Source organism: Pseudophryne corroboree, chromosome 5 (genome assembly GCF_028390025.1).
Source record: "Pseudophryne corroboree isolate aPseCor3 chromosome 5, aPseCor3.hap2, whole genome shotgun sequence".
Classification (NCBI taxonomy): Eukaryota; Metazoa; Chordata; class Amphibia; order Anura; family Myobatrachidae; genus Pseudophryne; species Pseudophryne corroboree.
The window spans coordinates 10,616,654-10,630,576 of NC_086448.1; the positions used below are offsets into that span (position 1 = coordinate 10,616,654).

A 13,923-nucleotide genomic window follows, 5' to 3' on the forward strand; every position below is an offset into this window, starting at 1 on the left:
AGTGAAAATGGCGGCGACGCACGGCTCTTTATATAGAATACGAATCTCGCGAGAGTCCGACAGCGGGATGTTAACGTTCGGGCGCGTTCGGGTTAACCGAGCAAGGCGGGAAGTTCCGAGGCTGCCTCGGAACCGTGTAAAATGGGTGAAGTTCGAAGGGTTCGGATCTCGGAGAACCGAACTTGCTCATCACTAATTAAAACATATCAGAGCAGCCACCACTTTATTCCAGAACTTGTAGAAAAAGGATCTAGCAATGTAATTCATGTTGCTACTGAAGTAAATCCCACGGATACATTGACAGAGTCACATCTTCCTCTTCTGCAAAATTCCTGAAAAGAAGTGAGTTTCAAGTGACTTGAAAATAAACTTTTCAAGAAACAAAAGATGTAAGACCTCAGGGTTGGCGGGTATGTGTAAGTGGCTGTGTCTATGTTACAGACCTCTCCCCTGAAATGTTTCTCTCTGTACCTAGGGGGTCAGTCCGAGTTGATCGTAGCTGTGCTAAATTTAGCACATCTACGATCAGACACTCAGACATGCGGGGGAGACGCCCAGCACAAGGCTAGTCCGTCCCGCGTGTCAGGCCCGGGCCCTCCGCACAATTACATAAGCATCGCACAGCGGTGATACTATTGTACTTCACAAGTAGCTCCCTGGCAGCGCAGCTCCTGCACGCTGGCAGGGAGCTACCCGACGCTCTGAGGGTTGCAGCGGCTGCATATGACGTCAAACAGCCACCGCGGCCCACCCCCTGCGCGGTCCGGGGAAGCCTGCGTTGCCTGGACCTCGCCCCCTAAACGGCAGACGTGCCTGGACCTCAGCCGCTGCGACCCTCACAATGACGAGTAGCGACTGCCAGCGCGCAGGAGCTGCGCTGGTAGGGAGCTACTCTTCCAGTGCAAAAGCATCTCCGCTGTGCGATGCTTTTGTACGTGTGCGGAGAGGTAGGGCCTGACATGCGGGGCGGACTATCCCTGTGCTGGGCGTCCCCCCTCCATGTCAGGGAGGAAATTTAGCACATCTACGATCAGGTCTGAATTAGGCCCCATGTGTCACAGCTGTGGCGAGGACGACTGTACAGCATCCGCTCAGTGAGACACATGGTCAGCATCTGTCCAGTCACCTAATGACCAGCGCTTACGCTGATGATGATGTCAGAAAACCGGCGTCACAGAGTGTCTTACTATAAGGTTATGTTACACACACACACACACACACACACACACACACACACACACACACACACACACACACACACACACACACACACACACACACACACAACACACACACTCCCTATTACCTATGTCACTGCTGTACTAATCATCTATAACCAGAGAGAGAAATTAATAGAGGCGCTCATGACATCCGAACACTATAATTTCCTAATTTCCCAGGTTCTATAACAACCAAAGAGTCAGATGAATTTGTTAAAAAACATATATTTAATATTCACAATGATCTAAAAAATACCACTTAATAGAAACAATTCATAGGTAATATTGATCGTAACTTACTGATTTACCGCATATATAAATGTAAAAACACATGAATTATCTAAGCTATTGCAATGATTGCTGTATCGATGGAACTTCACTGAACTGGCTGATTGAGAGTTCAGATGTAACAATGTGTTACAATCCTTGGGAAACACAGCTGCCACAGCTGCTGAATGTGATTCCTAAATAAGACACAGTTACTGCACGTTTGAAATGAGCAACTTCAATGCGGATGACCGGCATATGTCGGTTGTGTGTAAAATAGATTACCTCTCCATGTGGGCTGGTGAACCCGAGCGTCCCCAGGTGAGTCCAAAACTTGCCCAGTGAAGTGTAGAGCTGGAGGGTACGTAGCGTGTCTGGATATACGGAACACCACTGATTCGAGCTCACCGGCAATAGCAGTAAGCAGCCAGCATTTCACACGGAACCAAGCCGTGAGCTCTGTGCGGCAACTGTGACCAGCTCTTAACATCCTCCATCCCGCTGACTACCGGCGGACGGTGCACGTCCAGGTAGTCTAGGAAGAGACTCCAAATACAGCCGGATCTCCGTGGCAGTTTCCATCAAACAGCCTCACACCTGCCTTCTCTACCAATCCTTACAGCACTTATTGGGTGAAGCACCCGCAGGTCAATTGAGCTCGAATCAGTGGTGTTCCGTATATCCAGACACGCTACGTACCCTCCAGCTCTACACTTCACTGGGCAAGTTTTGGACTCACCCGGGGACGCTCGGGTTCACCAGCCCACATGGAGAGGTAATCTATTTTACACACAACCGACATATGCCGGTCATCCGCATTGAAGTTGCTCATTTCAAACGTGCAGTAACTGTGTCTTATTTAGGAATCATATTCAGCAGCTGTGGTAGCAGTGTTTCCTAAGGATTGTAACACATTGTTACATCTGAACTCTCAATCAGCCAGTTCAGTGAAGTTCCATCGATACATCAATCATTGCAATAGCTTAGATAATTCATGTGTTTTTACATTTATATATGCGGTAAATCAGTAAGTTACGATCAATATTACCTATGAATTGTTTCTATTAAGTGGTATTTTTTAGATCATTGTGAATATTAAATATATGTTTTTTAACAAATTCATCTGACTCTTTGGTTGTTATAGAACCTGGGAAATTATAGTGTTCGGATGTCATGAGCGCCTCTATTAATTTCTCTCTCTGGTTATGTTGGTAGGAGTATTGCACAACTCCTTATAGTGGCGAACGTGCTCCTTACACCATTAGTTCCAGGTTAGTTTTATTGAGATTAATCAATTAATAATTGTTAAACACAGGCGCAGCGAAAGATTTCTTCTCTTTTTTCTGTTTGGTTAATCATCTATAACGCCTAATCACTATTACAGCATGTATATTTGCTCCATATTCCAGGGAAAGTCCAGCAGGAGATTGATGAGGTGACGGAGTCGCAGCGCCCACCTGGGATCATGGACCGGGCACAGATGCCGTACACTAACGCCGTGGTGCATGAGATACAGAGGGTCTTAGACCTGGCGCCTACGGCTCATTACCACGCATTGACCGAGGACACTTAGTATTAAGCTGTAAAAAGCGATGAAGTGGCGAGAGATAAAGTAGCAGCCAATCAGCTCCAGTCATTTTTCAAAAACACTGAAAGGTTCTATTACATTTTTTTCAAATACATCCTGTAACGCGGCTATTAGGAAGCTGATACTTTATCACTTCTGAGGATACACTCTCCCTAAGGTATGGAGTTACTGTGTGCTCACACTTACACCGGCCACATGCCACCTGGCCGAACACTGCACACTAAGGGTGGAATTCAAGTGTCTGAAAAGTCGGTTGGCTGTCTGTTTTTTCCTGTCTATTAGATAGGGGAAAACAAACACCCAACTGACTTTTCAAAGAATTGAATACCCCCCTATGGGTGCCCAGCTCCAGCCATTGATATGCATTGTTCTGTTTTTATTTTATGTTGAAGAAGCTGCATCAGCCCTGTGGTGCCTGTATACGCTGCTCACCTGACTGTGATGGGGACCTCTAGTGGCCATGTGAGGGTACTATAAGAAAAGGTCACTTCTAGTTTGGGGCTAAATTTAGTACACCAGCTACAGATCATTAACCAGGTCCATAAATGATATAAACACTTACACAGCGTCCTCTTATAATGCAACCAAATGGAAGGAAACAAAGTGTCTAATCTGCAGCAGCCTGGGAATATCGGAGCAATAGCGGCCAGATACATTGTATCACTAGCGATTTACCATTACATGACGGCAGCGACAGCCACACGCACTGAGTCACTGGAGACCGCCAGGAAATTATAGCAGGTCGTGATACAATACATTATGGGCACATGTATTAAGCCACAGAGAGACATAAAGTGGAGAGACGTAAAGTACCAGTCAACCAGCTCCTGTCAGCTAAGAGCTGATTGGCTGGTACTTTATGCTCCCTATGTAACTGGGGCTCTCTTCTACAATTTTAGGGAACGACAGTGATTCCATTCATTTCATCAGTGCTCTCTGACCCCTCCCAGTGGGAAACCCCCAATGATTTCAACCCAGGGCACTTCCTCGATGACAAGGGGCAGTTCCGCACAAGACCAGCGTTTATGGCGTTTTCTGCAGGTGAGACCAATATAACTTATTCTGGTGCCATTACTGTATATATAACATTAGGAACATTAGGTAGTGTCCAGGATTGGGGGACACAGGAGTTACAGTATGTGTCCCGTAGGAGCCAGTGGAGGCGTTGCCCAAGGCAACCAATAAGACTCTAGCTATCAGTTATCTAGGACATGCTATAATATGAGCAAGAATTAGGGCTAGGAATCACAATATGCACTTGGGTCAAAAACTGGTTAGATAATAGGGAGCAGCGCGTTGTGGTTAATGGATCTTTTTCAAATTGGACTGAAGTGCTAAGTGGTGTGCCACAAGCAGGGCCGTAACTACGTCTGTGCCAAGTGGGCTTGACACAGCACAGTTGCCCTGAGGGCGCACGGCCAGCGGCATGTAATGAGTCAAATTGACTCATTACATGCCTCTGAAGTCTGCGCCGTGCGCCGCCGCCGTGCTGTGGAGGAGAGCTACAGCGCCGGGCAGGTGAGAAGGAGGAGGAGGGAGGGGGACTGGAGCCGCAGCAGCGCTATTTCATTGGTAGTAAGCGCCGCTGCAGCATCCCCCTCTCCTTCCGTATTGGTTGCCCGGCGCTGCGGTGGATGCTGGGATGCGGTTCCTCCATCCCAGCATCCACAGCAGCGCCGGGCAGCCAATACGGAAGGAGAGGGGGATGCTGCAGCGGCGCTTGCTACCAATGAAATAGCGCTGCTGCGGCTCCAGTCCCCCTCCCTCCTCCTCCTTCTCACCTGCCTGCACTGAGGGAGCTGCACGAGGAGCCTGTCAGCGGGGAGATGGTAAGTATGTATCTTTCTTTCTCTCTCTCTCTCTCTCTCTCTCTCTCTCTCTCTCTCTCTCTCAGGGGGACACCGTCTGCCATAATGTGTAAACAGGGGGCCTGGCTGCCGCAATGTGTAAAAATGGGGACTGGCTGCCGCAATGTGTAAAAAAGGGGGCCTGGCTGCCGCAATGTGTAAAAATGGGGACTGGCTGCCGCAATGTGTAAAAATGGGGACTGCCTGCCGTAATGTGTAAAAAGGGGGATGCTGCCGCAATGTGTAAAAAGGGGGACTGGCTGCCGCAATGTGTAAAAAGGGGGCCTGGCTGCCGCAATGTGTAAAAAGGGGGACTGGCTGCCGCAATGTGTAAAAGGGGGACTGGCTGCCGCAATGTGTAAAAAGGGGGCCTGGCTGCCGCAATGTGTAAAAAGGGGGACTGGCTGCCGCAATGTGTAAAAATGGGGACTGCCTGCCGCAATGTGTAAAAAGGGGGACTGGCTGCCGTAATGTGTAAAAAGGGGGACGCTGCCGCAATGTGTAAAAAGGGGGACTGGCTGCTGCAATGTGTAAAAATGGGGACTGGCTGCCGCAATGTGTAAAAAGGGGGACTGGCTGCCGCAATGTGTAAAAATGGGGACTGGCTGCCGCAATGTGTAAAAAGGGGGACTGGCTGCCGTAATGTGTAAAAAGGGGGACGCTGCCGCAATGTGTAAAAAGGGGGACTGGCTGCAGCAATGTGTAAAAAGTGGGACTGGCTGCCGTAATGTGTAAAAAGGGGGACGCTGCCGCAATGTGTAAAAAGGGGGACTGGCTGCCGCAATGTGTAAAAAGGGGGCCTGGCTGCCGCAATGTGTAAAAAGGGGGACTGGCTGCCGCAATGTGTAAAAAGTGGGACTGGCTGCCGTAATGTGTAAAAAGGGGGCCTGGCTGCCGCAATGTGTAAAAAGGGGGACTGGCTGCCGCAATGTGTAAAAATGGGGACTGGCTGCCGCAATGTGTAAAAAGGGGGACTGGCTGCCGCAATGTGTAAAAATGGGGACTGGCTGCCACAATGTGTAAAAAGGGGGACTGGCTGCCGCAATGTGTAAAAAGGGGGACTGCCTGCCGCAATGTGTAAAAAGGGGGACTGGCTGCCGCAATGTGTAAAAAGGGGAACTGGCTGCCGCAATGTGTAAAAAGTGGCCTGGCTGCCGCAATGTGTAAAAAGGGGGACTGGCTGCCGCAATGTGTAAAAATGGGGACTGGCTGCCGCAATGTGTAAAAAGGGGGACTTGCTGCCGCAATGTGTAAAAATGGGGACTGGCTGCCGCAATGTGTAAAAAGGGGGACTGGCTGCCGTAATGTGTAAAAAGGGGGACGCTGCCGCAATGTGTAAAAAGGGGGACTGGCTGCCGCAATGTGTAAAAAGTGGGACTGGCTGCCGTAATGTGTAAAAAGGGGGACGCTGCCGCAATGTGTAAAAAGGGGGACTGGCTGCCGCAATGTGTAAAAAGGGGGACTGCCTGCCGCAATGTGTAAAAATGGGGACTGGCAGCCGCAATGTGTAAAAAGTGGGACTGGCTGCCGTAATGTGTAAAAAGGGGGACGCTGCCGCAATGTGTAAAAAGGGGGACTGGCTGCCGCAATGTGTAAAAAGGGGGACTGCCTGCCGCAATGTGTAAAAAGGGGGACTGGCTGCCGCAATGTGTAAAAAGGGGAACTGGCTGCCGCAATGTGTAAAAAGGGGGCCTGGCTGCCGCAATGTGTAAAAAGGGGGACTGGCTGCCGCAATGTGTAAAAATGGGGACTGGCTGCCGCAATGTGTAAAAAGGGGGACTGGCTGCCGCAATGTGTAAAAATGGGGACTGGCTGCCACAATGTGTAAAAAGGGGGACTGGCTGCCGCAATGTGTAAAAAGGGGGACTGGCTGCCGTAATGTGTAAAAAGGGGGACTGGCTGCCGCAATGTGTAAAAAGGGGGACACCGTCTGCCGTAATGTGTAAAAACGGGGATGCTGTCTGCTGTAATGTGTAAAAAGGGGACGCTGTCTGCCGTAATGTTAAAAAAGGGGACGCTGTCTGCTGTAATTTGTAAAAAAAGGGGACTCTGTCTGCCGCAATGTGTAAAAAGGGGGACTGGCTGCCGCAATGTGTTAAAAGGGAGACTGTCTGCTGTAATGTGTAAAAAGGGGGACGCTGTCTGCTGTAATGTATAAAAAGGGGATGCTGTCTGCCGTAATGTTAAAAAAGGGGACGCTGTTTGCTGTAATGTGTAAAAAAGGGGACGCTGTCTGCCGCAATGTGTAAAAAGGGGGACTGGCTGATGAAAAGTGTTAAAAGGGAGACTGTCTGCTGTTATGTGTAAAAAGGGGGACGCTGTCTGCTGTAATGTATAAAAGGGGCTCTATCTGGTGTAGTGGCGCTACTGTGCAGCGTAATTTGAATAATGTAGACTACTGTGCACTGTAGTATGAATTGCTATTATTTTGTGGCCACGCCCCTTCCCCATGAAGCCACGCACCTATATATTTTTCACGCGCCTACGGCGCGCACTGCCCCTATCTTGCATGGGGGGGCGCCAATGTTGTTTATTGCACACACCGCTAAAATGCCTAGTTACGGCACTGGCCGCAAGGCTCAGTATTAGGACCACTATTGTTCAATATTTTCATTAATGACCTAACAGAAGGTCTGCAGAGCATGGTGTCTATTTTTGCAGATGATACCAAATTGTGTAAGGTTATAAATACGGAGGGGGATGCTGAGTCGCTTCAGAACGACTTAGTTAAATTAGAAGCTTGGGCAGCGAAATGGAGAATGCGCTTCAACACAGACAAGTGTAAGGTAATGCACTGTGGTAACAAGAACAAAAATAACACCTACCCACTAAATGGGGTAAAATTAGGGGATTCTGTACTGGAAAAGGACTTAGGTGTCCTCATAGATAGCAAACTAAGCAGTAGTACCCAAAGTAGGACTGCAGCAAAGAAGGCTAATAAGATACTAGCATGCATAAAATGGGGAATTGATTCAAGGGACGAGAGTATTATACTCCCGTTATATAAATCACTTGTGAGGCCACACCTTGAATACTGTGTGCAATTCTGGGCACCTTACTACAAAAAGGATATCCTGGAGCTAGAAAAGGTTCAAAGGCGGGCGACCAAACTAATTAAGGGTATGGAGACGCTGGAATACGAGGAAAGGCTTGCAAGACTAGGCATGTTTACACTGGAAAAGAGGAGATTAAGAGGGGACATGATCAACATTTACAAATATATAAGGGGACAATGGGGGTAATTCTGAGTTGATCGCAGCAGCAAATTTGTTAGCAGTTGGGCAAAACCATGTGCACTGCAGGGAGGACAGATATACCATGTGCAGAGAGAGTTAGATTTTGGTGGGGTGTATTCAAACTGAAATCTAAATTGCAGTGTAAAAATAAAGCAGCCAGTATTTACCCTGCACAGAAATGAAATAACCCACCCAAATCTAACTCTCTCTGCAAATGTTATATCTGCCCCCCCCCCCCCCCCCCCCCCTGCAGTGCACATGGTTTTGCCCAATTGCTAACAAACTTGCTGCTGCGATCAACTCAGAATTACCCCCATTATACAGATCTTGCTCAGGACCTGTTTTTGGTTAGATCAACACAGAGAACTCGTGGACACTCGCTCAGGTTGAAGGACAGGAGATTCCGCACAATACGGCGTAAAGGCTTTTTTACGGAAAGGACGATACGTGTTTGGAATTCCCTGCCTGAGGGAGTTGTAATGGCCGACTCGTTCAACACCTTTAAGAATGGGTTAGATAAATTCCTAAAGGATAAGGATATCCAGGGTTACGGGGCATAGTCACGCACTATGGTTATTATAAAAAAGAGGGGTAAAACGTAACGGCAGTCATCAACTTCAGTCAAAATTTTCTACAAAATAATCGTGCATAGGAGACCACAAATAGGTTGAACTCGATGGACAATTGTCTTTTTTCAACCTTAGATACTATGTTACTATGATTGGTTTGCTATGGGGGAATCTCCACGGCTCCTCTTTGGAAGGTTTGATACATCTTATAGTGTTACAATGAAACTGGTAACATTGTCTGGCTGATACTCTCCCCCTTCCCGGCCCTGTATGACCTCTCCTCTCTCTCTGTTAGGGAAACGTATCTGTGCTGGAGAGAACCTGGCTCGTATGGAGCTTTTCCTGCTCTTCTCTGCGCTGCTCCAGAAATTCACCTTCTCCCAGCCCCCCGGAACCCCGCGCCAGGACTGCAGAACTCTGAAACAGAACAAGATTAAAAACCTGTTTTTCTCCCAGTTTCTATCACTCGCGATGGGTGCGATGTGCCGGTGCCACAGTTTTTAAGTGCCGGCAACGGAAACCGATCTCGCACCCTTCGTGGGATGGTTTCGAGCTGAATTCGCACCAACGTGCTCAGACATTATGGGACAGCAAATAAATAAGTGTAGTGAGCTGCCAGCTCCAGCGCTTTTCAGAGCCTGTGTCCCGGCATCTGACTAATAATATATAGCCCCGGAATAACACAATACATAAGTGTAGTGAGCTGCCAGCTCCAGCGTTTATCAGAGCTTGTGTCCCGGCATCTGACTAATAATATATATCCCCGGAATAACACAATACATAAGTGTAGTGACTGCCAGCTCCAGCACTTATCAGAGACTGTGTCCCAGCATCAGACTAATAATATATATCCCCGGAATAACACAATACATAAGTGTAGTGACTGCCAGCTGGTGCGCTTATCAGAGACTCTGTCCCAGCATCTGACTAATAATATATAGCCCCGGAATAACACAATACATAAGTGTAGTGACTGCCAGCTCCAGCGCTTATCAGAGCCTGTGTCCCGGCATCTGACTAATAATATATAGCCCCGGAATAACACAATACATAAGTGTAGTGACTGCCAGCTCCAGCGTTTATCAGAGCTTGTGTCCCAGCATCTGACTAATAATATATAGCCCCGGAATAACACAATACATAAGTGTAGTGACTGCCAGCTCCAGCGCTTATCAGAGCCTGTATCCCAGCATCTGACTAATAATATATAGCCCCGGAATAACACAATACATAAGTGTAGTGACTGCCAGCGCCAGCGCTTATCAGAGCTTGTTTCCCGGCATCTGACTAATAATATATAGCCATGGAATAACACAATACATAAGTGTAGTGACTGCCAGCTCCAGCGCTTATCAGAGCCTGTATCCCAGCATCTGACTAATAATATATAGCCCCGGAATAACACAATACATAAGTGTAATGAGCTGCCAGCTCCAGCGTTCATCAGAGCCTGTGTCCCAGCATCTGACTAATAATATATAGCCCCGAAATAACACAATACATAAGTGTAGTGACTGCCAGCTCCAGCGTTTATCAGAGCCTGTGTCCCAGCATCTGACTAATAATATATATCCCCGATATAACACAATACATAAGTGTAGTGAGCTGCCAGCTCCAGCGCTTATCAGAGCCTGTGTCCCAGCATCTGACTAATAATATATAGCCCCGGAATACCACAATACATAAGTGTAGTGACTGCCAGCTCCAGCGTTTATCAGAGCCTGTGTCCCGGCATCTGACTAATAATATATAGCCCCGGAATAACACAATACATAAGTGTAGTGACTGCCAGCTCCAGCGCTTATCAGAGCCTGTGTCCCGGCATCTGACTAATAATATATAGCCCCGGAATAACACAATACATAAGTGTAGTGACTGCCAGCTCCAGCGTTTATCAGAGCCTGTGTCCCGGCATCTGACTAATAATATATAGCCCCGGAATAACACAATACATAAGTGTAGTGACTGCCAGCTCCAGCGCTTATCAGAGCCTGTGTCCCAGCATCTGACTAATAATATATAGCCCCGGAATAACACAATACATAAGTGTAGTGACTGCCAGCTCCAGCGCTTATCAGAACCTGTGTCCCGGCATCTGACTAATAATTGTCAAAGTCAGAAAAATATCACGCTGCACGTTGCCATATATTCACCTCATGCGCGTGCCTGCTGCACGTGCACATTCTCTCCTGTGCGTGCGGATACTCGCAGCCGCGTGATGGCGCCTCGGCCATGCGCTCGAGCGCGTGGTATGTGCATTTACGGTAGAGTTTGTGTGCGTCTAGCGGGCGACTCAATCGTTAGAGAATAAATCCATATAGCATGTTTTATAGATAATGTTCCCCTTAGTAATAACTGTAAGTTTGTTTAATGTGACTTGTTCACGGACTTGGGAATCCCTCTTTGTATGGTACGAAGGGTCAGACAGGGTTTGAACAGCTGTGTCTGGTACCTAACAGAAGAGTATTTTAATAGCAACAATCCGGTGCTGGTTAGGTAAAGATTAATCGCTCCTGCGTATAGTTATGGCCATTAGTAGATTCTGGACATTTCATATATTTGCGATTCATTATCCATGCGGCGGGAATCCGGAGATTCCCACCCACCTGAGCTGTTTGAAATAGTCACAGCCCACCTGTTCAAACTAACTCTATGACCTTTTGATATGATGCGAGGAGACAATCCTGTGTCCAATGAACAATGAGATTGTAGGTCCCTTTGTAGTATACTGTACTCAGTGTATATAAGATCAGCCAGCCTGAACAGCTCCCCCACTCTCCACAAACGGTTTTCATATTGACTAACTCGGAGCTGGTACCAGGCTGCGCTGCGATCGTTCCCAGTGTGTGTAAGTAATTCTCTGTGATTATCTCGCTCTTTGTTTGTATTGGCCACATTCTCTCTCTCTCTCTGTTTAGTTTAAGATTGTAACGTTATTATATATTTCTGTCTAGATATTCTGTTAGAATTATATGTTAGTATGTAGTGTATGACTTGTAACTGTTTTACCCCTTTTCGATATAACTAAAAGCTTGTTAGTAAAGGTGTTGGATCCTTAGCACGGTATTGTGTGTTCATTACATTGCAGAGGGTAATAGGAGCGTCTCGATCACTCAAACAGCTTTAGTGTTAACAAGGTTAAGCAGCGTTATATCGCTACAGTGTTTCAGTACAAGGTTTACAGTATAAGAATATCCTTTCTGTGTGTTACATTCAAGGTTTACTGATTGTCATCTTGTGAGCGTCTGCGCCGCTCGTGATCTCCTCGTGGTCTCGAGCGTCCGCTACGCTGATAGCGTAGCATTACGGTAGTCGCTCGCCTATATCGTGCTCGACACCACGCATTAAGCTGTGAGCGAGCGTGCCGCATGTGCGTCTCGATCACGGCCTAGCATATGCTACGCTAAATACGTACCCTTATGGTACCCCATACGCCAATTGCGTACTGTGTCTCTTACCCATTATTGTGAAGTTATAAGGTAATCTATATCAGCATTATCAATTGGCGGCTCGTCCGTCCTCCACATATCCGCACTAGCGAAAACAAACGCTATCTGTCAGCAAGAGCGGGAAGGCAGTATCCCTTCGTATCGGGATACAGGAGTGCTGACTAGATAAGCGTCTGTTTCGCTAGATTGAAGGAGTGCTGGTGGGATCCATAACCGGAGGTAAGAACAATACGCTATTGTTTTTTAAAAACTGTTTATTTCTGTTTTGCGTACACACGCACGCACACACACAACTGTATCTCTTTTCATTTGTGTATTTTCACATATCACCTTCCTGTTTGCCATTTCACAATTGATAACGTGCTGAGAAAGATTTGTTGCTATTGGTAGTTAAAAGTTAATATTAATTCGTAAGGAAGTAATTTGTAAAACACGCACACGGCTTGCCTAAAATACAAGGAAGTTCTGTGTGGTGTTCAGTAGATGATTACAATTAAAGGTCATTTACATTGATAAACGTGTTAGTTGTGTTACTGTGGACATACCTGGCTTGCGTACACGTGTCTCTAACAAGGGGCAGAACGAGTGTACGCGACGCAAGGGTCGACGCACGGAGCGTATATTACGCAACGGAGCGTCTGGGTACGCCCACATAATACAAATCACACGATAGTATTATTTTAAATAGGCGAAAAGGAGGCAACGCGATAATAGCGCAAGTCAATTTCAGTGTCCAAAATTTTAAGCTAATAGATCCTTCTCTAATTTGCAACTCATCTGGACTGAACTGTGTTACTGAATGAAAGGGATTTCTGCGCAGAAACGAAAGTAAAGTGTATATGAGGTGAAAGAGTGTGTATACATATATATATAAGTTTCTAATTTTTGGGGTTTGAACCAAAGGAAATCATCGAGTTCTCGTGAAGGTACATACGTGTAAGTGACTGCATGGTGGCTTGGGAGGCATCCCTTGTTAAACATTTAAAAAAGAGCATTAGAGTATAGCAGACCAGGAGGTCTACTGTAGCACAGACCAGGAGGTCCAGACAGACCAGGAGGTCCAGGTACAGCAGACTAAGAAGTCCGCTATAGATAAAGAGTAGCACAACACCAGAAAGGGTTGGTGCGATACCCATATAGGCCATTAAGCTCAGGCTGAAGGAATTCGCAGCCACAATTTTCGATTCCACTGGTCGCTCCGCACATAAGATTAGTTGCTTATGTGCAGAACGATTGTACCACACGTAATTGTGTGCATTAGTTAGTAACTTGACCCAGTACCATTTGCGTACGCTAGAGGGGTCATAAACGCTATTTGTACATTCTAACGTGATTTGTGTAATATTTTTTTATTTTAAGGGAAGTTCGCTAGTCACTTGGGAACTATCCAACAACCAATAGTTACTGGAAAGGGTTAAGTGCTCTTCGGATCACACCCACATGTTCCAGTAAATAGAGGTTCAGGTCGCAGGGGCCCTAGGTTGAGTACGCCAGCGCTAAGGCAGTGTGTGGGCGTATTGGTCGACGTGGGCGAGTGAGTGGAGTACTCGGTAAACTTCGCCGCCGGCCTGCCCAGGACATCTTGGTTTTGTAAGGGTTCGCTGAAGACCCTGATTTGAAGGTCAGAGGTAGTGAAAGCAACACCTGCAAGGATGGGGGCCAGTTGTTCAGGTAGGGGGCGATCAACCTCGGTTCGGGTTGACTTAGTAAACCGACCAATCGGGTCGGCAAGGTATGTAATGTGTGA

The 13,923-nt window shown here is 47.1% G+C and overlaps 1 protein-coding gene across 1 annotated transcript; it reads left to right on the forward strand.

The window, feature by feature from the left end:
• Positions 1-2,254: 2,254 nt before the first annotated feature.
• Positions 2,255-11,747, forward strand: LOC134928720 (putative inactive cytochrome P450 2G1). The gene is made up of 6 exons (XM_063924735.1): positions 2,255-2,262; positions 2,703-2,758; positions 2,897-3,059; positions 3,471-3,537; positions 3,975-4,116; positions 9,023-11,747. Exons 1-6 carry the CDS (start codon positions 2,255-2,257, stop codon positions 9,229-9,231), a joined length of 645 nt encoding a protein of 214 aa, XP_063780805.1. The 3' UTR covers positions 9,232-11,747.
• Positions 11,748-13,923: the final 2,176 nt, after the last annotated feature.

Excerpts from the sequence above, each read along its gene's own strand:
- LOC134928720 (XM_063924735.1), top strand. Across the intron at positions 2,759-2,896 it reads CCTTACACCATTAGTTCCAG|GGAAAGTCCAGCAGGAGATT; the intron begins GTTAGTTTTATT and ends TCCATATTCCAG. Across the intron at positions 3,060-3,470 it reads GCATTGACCGAGGACACTTA|CTGCATCAGCCCTGTGGTGC; the intron begins GTATTAAGCTGT and ends ATGTTGAAGAAG.